The following is a 10,377-nucleotide window of genomic DNA, read 5'->3' on the forward strand; positions in this document are numbered from 1 at the left end:
AACATGCTTGGGGTCTGGATAGAATGATCAGCAGTTAAAAGTTTTACTTACTGCTCTCACAGAATACCCCGGGGCGGGGGGTGGGGTGGTCCTTAGCACTTACATAGTAGCTCACATGTGTAATCCAGTTTTAGGGGATCTTATTCTTTCTTCTGGCCTCTGCAGGCACCTGCGTTCACATAGTGCCCATAAACACTCATGCAAACACACAGACATTATACATAAAAATAAACAGTTTTGAAAAGTGCTTGGGACTGATAAAACCCAAATCAAGAGTCCATGAACACATCTCCTTTATTGCTTATGGACTGTAGTGCACACTGCTGTATTCATGTGCCCTGTACAGTCATTTTTTACATTGTCCCAACCAACTTTGACAGTTTTTCTTTTGACACAGAACCAGATCCTTTTAATGAGAAATCATTATCTTTCAATTTAAAGCCAGAGGTACCTTAACAAACTTCATACTAGACACAAGCCTAGTTGTGCAGATAGATAATCCAGGTATTTGAGGAGGCTGAGGTAAGGCTACTGCAGATTCCTGGGCTACAGGGTGAGTTTAAGGGCAGCTTAAATAACTTAGAGCTGTCTCGAAGTAAAAGACTAAAATTTGATCGTAGGCACAGCTTAGTGGTACAGCACTAGTCTAGTGCTTGAGAGCCTGGGATCTAGCTCCAGAGTGGCCAAGGGAAACAGAGGCAGTCACTGAGGCTGACAGCTGCGACTTCTCTCGTCACTGGTTCACTGGTGTTTGTGATCATGATGAGGACATCATTTAAACTTCAGCAGTCACAGTTCTTGGTTTAATTTGCACAAGTCCTCCCCTTTAGCACAGCTCTCAGGAGAAAGCAGAAAGGTAACAGGATCTGCAAAGACTCTGTTCCAGAATTCCCCTGAAAAAAAAAGCATTCCCTCTAGAAGAATGGGAAAGTTGGAAGAGGTTTGCCACTGGAACTCAGAATGGGATGGAGAAATAGTCTGTACATGAGTTCAGTTGACAATAATAAATTATGTCCTCAAGGAAAATGTTTAGTTGATTTGTTATGATGAGACAGCGACAAATCCCTTCTAAATAGAACAGCTTTTAATGCCAGTGATTCTTTTGTTCTTTTAAAATATTACAACCTGCCTTTAATGTATGTTGTCTCTGTCTTTCTGTAAATATAGGAAATAAACATTTTGCTTTCCAGTAATCTCTTTTCTTGCTATTTAATGATCGCTAACCAAAGTGTGCACCTTCTTTTTTCAAACTATTCTTCTGTTTCTTTGTAGGTATTTCTGACCTAGGTGAGTAATTATGCTTATTTTATTTTAATGGCATTTGAGTGTTTGGCAATTCTCCATTGTACATCTTTGGTATCCATAGATGATTAGGATCAACTGTGCTGAATGATCGTAAGGCTGTAAACGTGAGATATGTTTATGTATACTCACAAAATAGTCTTTGTTTTTTAAAGAAACAAAGCCAAGAGACTCCTTAGTTTTAGCAGAAGCAGTTCTTTTATTTTAAATTTTCTTAAAAATTATTTTATGTGCGTGATGAGTGTTTTATCTATAGGTATGTATGTCTATACCGCAGGCATGCCTGGTACCTATGGAGGCCAGAGGAGGGCCTCAACTTGCCCTGGAATTGGAGTTATAGATGGTTATGAACCTCCGTGTGGGAATCAAGCCTAGTTCCTATGAAAGAGCAGCTAGTGTTGTTAACCTCAGAGCCTTCTCTTCAGCCCTGCAGACTACTTGTTTACGTGTGTGTGTGTGTGTGTGTGTGTGTGTGTGTGTGTGTGTGTGTTTAGAAGAGAACTTGTAGGAGTTGGTTTCCTTCTGAATATTTGTTAGGGCTAACATAGCACTGCATAAAATGACATGTAGTAATGATTGTGTCTACAAGCTTTGTTTTTAGAAGTGAAATTAGAGCAAATTAGAAATCCAGTATACGATGAGTTCAGATTACAAAAACTGATTTGGGTTCTCGGAAAAGAGCTCTGTATGCAGCCTCAGGACCCATCTATTTATTATTTTTCTAGGAATTGACAAAACTTTAGTTGCTCTACAGTAGCTCTTAATCTCTAGTTTGACTGGAGGACTTAAATTTTGTATTAGCTACTTTTTGCTTTATAATTTCTGTGACATCATTAATATTTTTGATGTTATCTGTTTAGCTGACAAGCTCTCTACTGATGACCTGAACTCGTTGATTGCTCATGCCCATCGTCGTATTGATCAGCTCAACAGAGAGCTAGCACAGCAGAAAGCCACAGAGAAACAGCACATCGAGCTAGCCCTGGAGAGGCAAAAGCTAGAAGAAAAGCGGGCCTTCGACTCAGCAGTGGCAAAAGCCCTGGAGCGCCACAGAGGTGAAATACAGGCCGAGCAGGACAGAAAGGTAATGGAGACAAGAACAACCTGACATTTAAAGTTACTGACTTGTTCCATCACCAGCTACTAGTAGTAGATGTAATTCATGCCAAACCATCAGCAGAGTGGCGTTTAGGCCTTTGTTTCCCCAGAATCAGAACTAAGATAGGCTTGATGTAGCTGACTTGCTTTCTGCTGAGCAGATGCAGAGGGTGAGGAGTCAGGTGTGGTGTGCAGGCTGCTCCCACTGTGTCCTCCTGTGCAGCCTTGTCCTCCACACCAGCTCAAAGTCTCTCCTGAGCTCTGGCTCTGTTCTTGCCTGTGGTGTTGGTGGGCGTGATTGTTGGAGGGGAAGAAACAGGTCCAGTTGCCATCTCTTCATCACACCTGGCATTCAGAGACTCACTTAGATACTACTGTCCCACATCCTCGCCCATACATTGAGTCTGCATCTGTAGTCAGTTCCAAACTTACCTGGTTTTCTACCTTAGTCCATGTTGTCGTTCTCATAGGTTTCTCAGCACCTCACTGTGTAGCCCACTGCCTTAGAAGTCACAACAGTCCCCTCTACTTCTGTTTGTTTTTAAATAGGGTGTTATGTAACCATGGCTAATAGGAACTCATGGCTATATGCTCGCCATATCTGGTTTACTGTAAGAGCCCAAAAGTTCAGATTCTTAAAAAAGACTCTTAATTACAAACTTGCCTTTTGTAAGCCCATTCATTTTCCTAGATCTTGTTTGGATTTTTGTTTTTTGTTTTTTCTCGGCACTGTCTTTTTCACTGGGACCTTTGTGCTGTGTGCTCACATCCTCTGGCTCTTTCCTTAAACCTAATTCTCCACTTGACTGTCACTGTCTCAGCATGCCCCTCCTGTCCTTTCAGTTTCAGTCAGCACCTGTGGGTCAGTTTCTGCCATCTTGCTGTTTCCAGTGAAAGTGGACAGAGGAGGTTGAGTGGGAGTTGAGGCCTCACAGCAGGCCTCATGCTCACCTGCACTCTTGTAAACAAGAATCCCAATCCCAAGTGTGTGTCTGTGTGTGCATTGTCATGAGTCCAACCAGACTCGTCCTGTGAGGCACAGCGCGCATCCTAAGTGCTTACCCCATGGCCTGGCTGGATTCATGACTCACTGTGCTAATTCTGAGAAAAGATGAGTTTCATGTTCAAGGCAGTTTGTATTGTGTTTTGTAGAACACATGGCTAACTGCTCAGTAAAGCAGGATGGAGCTTTTCCCAACTTGTTTTCATTTGGCACATTGAGCCTAAATTCACGTGAAAGTAAGCTGTTGGCAGTTTTTTTTATTTAGAAGTAACTACTGGATACAAATTTTTTAAATGATTTTTCAAAGTTGCCATTGTCACCATGGAGAAGGTGGAAATATGAACGTAGACAGTTATGATTAAACTATGTTTGAATCCAGCTTTGAACTGGGTTTCTTTCCTCTTAAGTTCTGGAATGAGTTCCTTCCTGTGGAATGTGTAGTTCAGCAAATAATGGTGTTTGTTTCTGTGTCAGGGGCCACATGACAATGCCCAGGGTTTGAGGCCAGAGAAACGCATGTTTGAAATTATTTTTGGTGTAGCTGTGTAACCTTGTGTTCAGCTTTGTAGCTTATGTTAAAGTTGTGTATTTATGCCTGGCACATTAAAGGGGTTCCCATCAACAGCTGTAGTCCATTATTTTACTGTCTTTCCCTTTTCCTAAATGTACATATGGAAAGTTGAGAACTAATCTATGTTTGGTTTCACAGGTGGAGGAAGTCAGAGATGCCATGGAGAATGAAATGAGGACCCAGCTTCGACGACAGGCCGCTGCCCACACTGATCATCTACGAGATGTCCTCAAGGTGCAAGAACAGGAACTTAAGTATGAATATGAGCAGGTGAGGACCTGTGGTGAGGCTTCAGCTCTCTCCTCCCCATCTCCATCTCCATCTTCAATTGAGTCTTTATGAGCTCTCCTTTCCGTGCATTTGTGGGTTGTAGCTGGGCATGGAGCCCAGAGCCTCACATGCTAAGCATGTTCTGTACAGCAGCACCATAGCCTTTGTCTTTCTCCTTTAAGTGTACTCTTTAAGAGGATAAGAATAAGATTAAGCCAAGTAGTGGTGGAGCACACCTTTAATCCCAGCACTCGGGAGGCAGAGGCAGGAGGATCTCTGTGAGTTTGTGGCCAAGTCAGTCTACAAAGTGAGTTTAAGGACAACCAGGGCCACAAAAAGAGAAACCCTGTCTTGAGAAAACTAAAAGAAAAAAAGAAAGAAAAGAATAATAATAATAGATTGCTAGTGTTACCTAGCTTTAGTGGAATATGCTTTTTTTGTTAATCTAAAGAACCAATTCTTTTTTTTTTTTTTTTGACTTAATAAAGCTTTATTTTTCCAAAAGTACAGCTGATTGAACCTGTTCATGCATCTTCACCAGCAGCTGGGGCATCTCCACCCTTTGTGTTTCTGGTGTAAATTACTTGGGCTCTGTGCTTTGAAACCAGCTTGATAAGCCCTTTACTAAGGAGCTCCTGAAGAGCTGCCCTGGCCAAGGAACCGCGAATCTTCAGTCTCTCAGAGACCACGGCTGGAGTAATAAGTTTATAGTTGGGCACTTCCTTACAGAGCTTGTCGTATGTAGCCTTGTCAAACAGGACTAGATTGTTGAGCTTGTCCCGAACTTTGCCTTTGGACCACTTCTTCTTTTTGGCCTTGCCACCGGACTTATTTACTGGGTCTTTGTCTTTTTTGGCCGACTTTCCGGCATCTTTCTTCTTCTTGTCATCCTTGGGCGGCATGATGAAGTTCGGAGAGTGGCGACGACCACTGCAGCCTCCCTAAGATGTCGGGAAAAAAGGCTAAAGAACCAATTCTTGCTGGGCGGTGGTGGCGCACACCTTTAATCCCAGCACTTGGGAGGCAGAGGCAGGCGGATCTCTGTGAGTTTGCGGCTAGCCTGGTCTACAAGAGCTAGTTCCAGGACAGGCTCCAAAGCTACAAAGAAACCCTGTCTTGAAAAACCATACGCACACACACACAAAAAAGAACCAATTCTTATATCAGGTATGCTGTTTGTGATCAGATATTGATCCCATATGTTTGGGTGGCAATATAAAAACTTTTTCTTTTCTTTTCTTCTTCTTTTTTTTTTTTTTTTTTTGAGACAGGGTTGCTTTGCAGCCTGTTCTGGAATTTGCTCTGTAGACCAGGCTGGCCTCAAACTCACAGAGATCTGCCTGTCTCTACCTCCTGAGTCCTGGGATTAAAGGTGTATACCACATCTGGTTATGTTTTGGGATTTTTAAAGCTCCTTTTGTACTCAGAGTTTGTGGTTTCTGAAAGACTAGTATCTGGCTGAGAGGCCAGCACAGTAGCAGCGTTAGTTCTCTGTACACTGTCTGTGTTTTTATTTCAGGGCCTGTCTGAGAAACTGTCTGAACAAGAGTTAGAATTTCGTCGACGCAGTCAAGAACAAGTTGACAACTTTACTCTGGACATAAACACTGCCTATGCCAGATTGAGGGGAATAGAGCAGGCTGTTCAGAGTGAGTTTCTTTGCTGTTTCAGTTTTACCCTGCAGTTTCTCAGGATAATGCCTTGTTAATAAACTAACAGGGGCACGTATCTACTCCACTATATGATACTCGTTTCTTGGCAAGTCCCAGATTTGACAAATTTAAATAGAGTTCTGAGAAGAAATTGGAATAAAAGAAAACCCAAAAATTAAATTAAAATAACATATGACACAGATACCATTTTCAAGGTTACTTTCCCTCATATATTGCAGGGTTATTGGGGAGGGTGGTTACTGCTGGCTGTATGGTGGTTATCCACATTGAAAGTCATGCATCTTCACAACAAGCACATTAATAGATAGGCTTTTTGCAGTGTCCTCGAATCTTTCTGTCACATGACAGTAAAAATAAACACAATACATAAGGAACGTCAATATCTAGTTTAGTTAAAATACTTTAAAAAGCAATTTTACGTATGTGTATATGTTGCCTTGCGTGTACAGCACATGCAAGTAGGCCCAAAGAGGCCGGAAAAGGGTGTTGGATCCTCTGGGACTAGAGTCACGGACAGAGTTGCAAGTCCTCTTGTGGGTGCTAGGATCCGAACCTGGGTCATTTGGAAGAGCAGCTAGTGCTCTCAGTCACTGACTCATCCTCTAATTCCTAGTTCATTAAGTCTGTTTTGAAATCTTTATGTGTTTTGTTTTGCTTTTTTCCTAGGAAAAACTGGTGGCCTTGAAATTCTTGGCCTAGGGCTAGGCATTGGTGCCTTTAAGGGAGGCAGAGGCAGGTAGATCTTTGAGTTTGAGGCCATCCTGCCTCTAATCCCACAATTTGAGAGGGAGGCAGAGGCCATCCTAGTCTACAGGGTTCTAGGACAGCCAGGGTTACACAGAGAAACCCTGTCATTTGACTGCCCCACCACCAAATTACCAAATATAAAAATGTCTGAATTAGAAATCTCCAGATATAGTGCCATATCCCAACACTCAGGAGGCAGAGACAGACAGATCTTTGAGTTCAAGGACAGCCTAGTCTACATAGAGTTCAAAAGTAGCCAGGGATATATACTCTTGCCAAAGAAAAAAGAAATCTTGCAAATACGAATGACCTCACCATCCTCCTCAGAAAAGAGCCATTGTCCTGGATCTCATAGGAAGAAGGGAACTTGTGCTGTGCACAGTATTGTCAGTGTTAGTAGAATCAGGTCCTCGTCAAACTGTGTCATCTCCTGTTACTTTGTAAAAAGTCTGGCTTTGGCCTTGTTAACTTGTTGGATGTAGATTATTCAAGGTGTATCTGGGGTGTGTGTGGAGAAGACAGAGAAATGTCTTTATTTATTTAATTTTTGTAGGTCATGCAGTTGCTGAAGAAGAAGCCAGAAAAGCCCACCAGCTCTGGCTTTCAGTGGAGGCATTAAAGTACAGCATGAAGACTTCATCTGCAGAAACACCTACCGTCCCACTGGGGAGTGCTGTTGAGGCCATCAGAGTCAGCTGCTCTGATAATGAATTTACCCAGGCTTTAACTGCAGCCATTCCTCCAGAATCCCTGACCAGGGGGGTATACAGTGAAGAGACCCTAAGAGCCCGTTTCTATGCTGTTCAAAAACAAGCCCGAAGGGTAGCGATGATTGACGAAACCAGAAATAGCCTGTACCAATACTTCCTTTCCTACTTGCAGTCCCTGCTCCTGTTCCCGCCTAAGCAGCTGAAGCCACCGGCAGAGCTCGACCCCGAGGATATAAACACATTTAAATTGCTCTCTTATGCTTCTTATTGTATTGAGCATGGTGACCTGGAGCTGGCAGCAAAGTTTGTCAATCAGCTAAAAGGGGAGTCGAGAAGAGTGGCCCAGGACTGGCTGAAGGAGGCGCGAATGACCCTAGAAACGAAGCAGATAGTGGAGATCCTGACTGCATACGCCAGCGCCGTAGGGATAGGAACCACTCACGTGCAGCAAGAGTAAGGCCTAGGAGCTGTGTAATGTCATATTCATGTCAGAGGAAGTCAGCATTGTTATCTGCAGGGTTTGCAGCAGGGTCCCAGAATCGTCTACAAGTGAGCAGGTTCCAAGTCCTGTGCAAGATGTTAACACCTGTTGCATTTACCGTCCTTACACTGCTATCATGCCAATGAACTCCAGGAGGCTTTATTTGCAACTTGTGTAACACTTCCTGTTTTTCAGGTTTTACTGATCAGGCTTGTGAGCCACTCAAAATAATGTTTGTGATCCCTACTATTGATTCTGCCCTTGGAGCAAACTGAATAAAGCAACACAATGAAAACTGAGTACTCTATCCCTTTTCAAATTGCCATTTCCAGTTCGTTGTGTGAGCAGAAAGCTTCCACGAGAAGCAGCCAGTGGTAGGGACTTGTGGTCACAGTTTCAGAGCTCGGAGCTGGGTAACCTGAAATCCAAGGGCTGCTGCTTTGGCTTTGAATGTTTGGGTGAATGGATCTCCTGATGGTCAAAGTCAGGAGTGATGTAGAAGCCACGTGCCAGTGTGTGTATAGTTGGGGACCTCGCACTCAGTGATTGAAAGGCACAAGAATTTCCCCAGAGGAAAAGCTGCATTACTGGGATCCAGCACACACACATCTGTACTCTATCAGAGTTCTTGAGCTCACTATTCCTGCTGTGGTATTGCTTCCCAGTACCTGGAGTAGATGGAGGTTATGAACCTGGAATCAGAATTTAGCCAGACTGCCAATGAAGTCTGAGTTTGGCACAGTTGCCATAGTGAAAAAACATTAAATATTTACTTTTGACTTAATTCTTCATACCCTGAATACTACCATCTCTACAAAAATCCTGCCAGTTTTTAACTTTTTGTTGGGGTATTAGAAAACATACCAACAAAACATCAGAGCAGTTTTCTGTATTGCCTTTCTATAGTTGCACACCTATAGCCTCTCAAAATGGGTAATGAGGTCTTTGCATAGCACTGACCTTGTTTGCCCGTTGGCTTGGTAACACTGGGTCTGATTGGAGCACCTGGATGTGGAGTGCCCTGTTTCTGAAGGTAGATGCACTGTTGGCGACTACCTGGACTGTTCACTTCCCTACTCCCATCTCTAATAGGATTACATCTCAAAAGTACGTTAGTTTGTAAAATGTGTCATGTAAACCGAGCATTTCTGTTCTTAACACAAGAATATACTAGATCGTAAGGAAATCTAGTTTCTCTTCAAACCCTGAAAGGCTTTCTTCACACGTGACTAGGTCATTATGGTTCATGCCTACATTCAAGTCAGGCCATTCAGGGCCACACAGACTCAGGTGTGTGTCAAATGATGTGATTCTTTGAGCTCACCAGAAGCAACACAATGCTTCCTTTTAGTTCTGTATCAAAGTAATGAAGGCTTCAGATGTTTTTTTTGTGTGCAGGTGTCCTCCACTTGGTTTTTCAGACATGGCCTCTACTGGCTTGAAACTCATTAGTAAGCTAAGCGGGATGGCCAGTGTTTGAAGCATGCACATTCATGACTTTTTGGTGCTTGTAGGCTCTGGGGATGAGCTCCAGGTTCTTGAGGCCTGCCTGTAGCAAGCACTTCACAGACTGAGCTATCTTCCCAGCCCCTGGCTTTCAAATTTTAGGACAGTGGCTATGACCAACTGCTACCTACCTCTATTATATTTAAAAAGGAAGGGAATTCCTGCTTAGCCTGTCCTTACTTGTGCCTAGCCCGGGCTAACTGCTAAAGTGAAATGGAGAGCTTTGCATTCTCGTGGGCTTGTGCAACAAAGTCTGGGGTGCCCAGCAGTCAGGTGGGGCATGCCTGCTTCATGCAGCATCCCATTTAAACTGCATATGAACAAATACCACGGCCACTTGGGACTTGACACAAAGCCAAGGCATCTGGGTCCAGTGTTTCCGTCACCATACCTCATCCTGATTGCTGTAAGAGTGTTCAAACTGAGTGTGCTGGATACCTGGGATCCCAGCAAGATGGAGGTGGCAGCAGGAAAATCAGAAATCCGCAAGGCCAGACCTGATCTTTTTTTTTTTTTTTTAAAAAAATCAAAAGGCCAGTGGCTGAAAACTAATGAGCTATGTTCATGCAGTAGAATCTTAAGCAGTCTTTAAACACAGAACATCGGGTTAACGTTCATCCTCTGTTCTTTCAACAGGTTCTGGATAAAAGCAGTCTGCAAATCCCAAATGAGTAATCCCACCAGTTTCAAAGTAACTTGCTTGAACTCAGTACAGAAGAACAGGCCATCTCCATTAACACAAAGAGCAAATAAAAAGGCTTGATTGGTAGGAAGCTTACATTTATCGGGTTCAGTGGTCTAGGCTTCTTTCACTCTCAGGCTGTAAGAGGCAGGGAGGTGATATGGTTTCTCTAAACTTGATTGATAGTTTTATGAGTTTTGGATGGTTATAAAGCACTATCTAGTAAAGGGGCCATTGCTGTGAGAGTACATCCTAATGGTACACAAGGTTGAGGCTGCCCTTAAGAATAAGTGACCTTGCTGGGCGGTGGTGGCGCACACCTTTAATCCCAGAA

At 43.2% G+C, this 10,377-nt stretch overlaps 2 protein-coding genes across 8 annotated transcripts in view; one reads left to right on the forward strand and one right to left on the reverse strand.

Annotated features, from left to right (window-relative positions):
* The window catches only part of Immt (inner membrane mitochondrial protein), a 41,107-nt gene extending 32,953 nt beyond the window's left edge, over nt 1–8,154 (forward strand). For all 7 annotated transcript variants that reach the window (XM_041633898.1, XM_041633892.1, XM_041633880.1 and 4 more), the window contains 5 exons: nt 1,273–1,287; nt 2,163–2,386; nt 4,113–4,244; nt 5,764–5,893; nt 7,218–8,154. In XM_041633898.1, the coding sequence (XP_041489832.1) occupies nt 1,273–1,287; nt 2,163–2,386; nt 4,113–4,244; nt 5,764–5,893; nt 7,218–7,831 (1,115 nt within the window). In that variant the 3' untranslated portion in view covers nt 7,832–8,154. The remainder of the gene's footprint in view (nt 1–1,272; nt 1,288–2,162; nt 2,387–4,112; nt 4,245–5,763; nt 5,894–7,217) is intronic.
* LOC121434908 (40S ribosomal protein S25) lies at nt 4,724–5,223 on the reverse strand. Its single transcript, XM_041633905.1, has one exon. The coding sequence runs from the start codon at nt 5,144–5,146 to the stop codon at nt 4,769–4,771; it is 378 nt and encodes a 125-aa protein (XP_041489839.1). The 5' UTR covers nt 5,147–5,223; the 3' UTR covers nt 4,724–4,768.
* Nucleotides 8,155–10,377: the final 2,223 nt, after the last annotated feature.

The sequence above is a fragment of the Microtus oregoni genome, unplaced genomic scaffold, assembly GCF_018167655.1.
Source record: "Microtus oregoni isolate MIOR12 unplaced genomic scaffold, Mior012 000002F_ref0000024, whole genome shotgun sequence".
In the NCBI taxonomy this organism is placed as follows: domain Eukaryota; kingdom Metazoa; phylum Chordata; class Mammalia; order Rodentia; family Cricetidae; genus Microtus; species Microtus oregoni.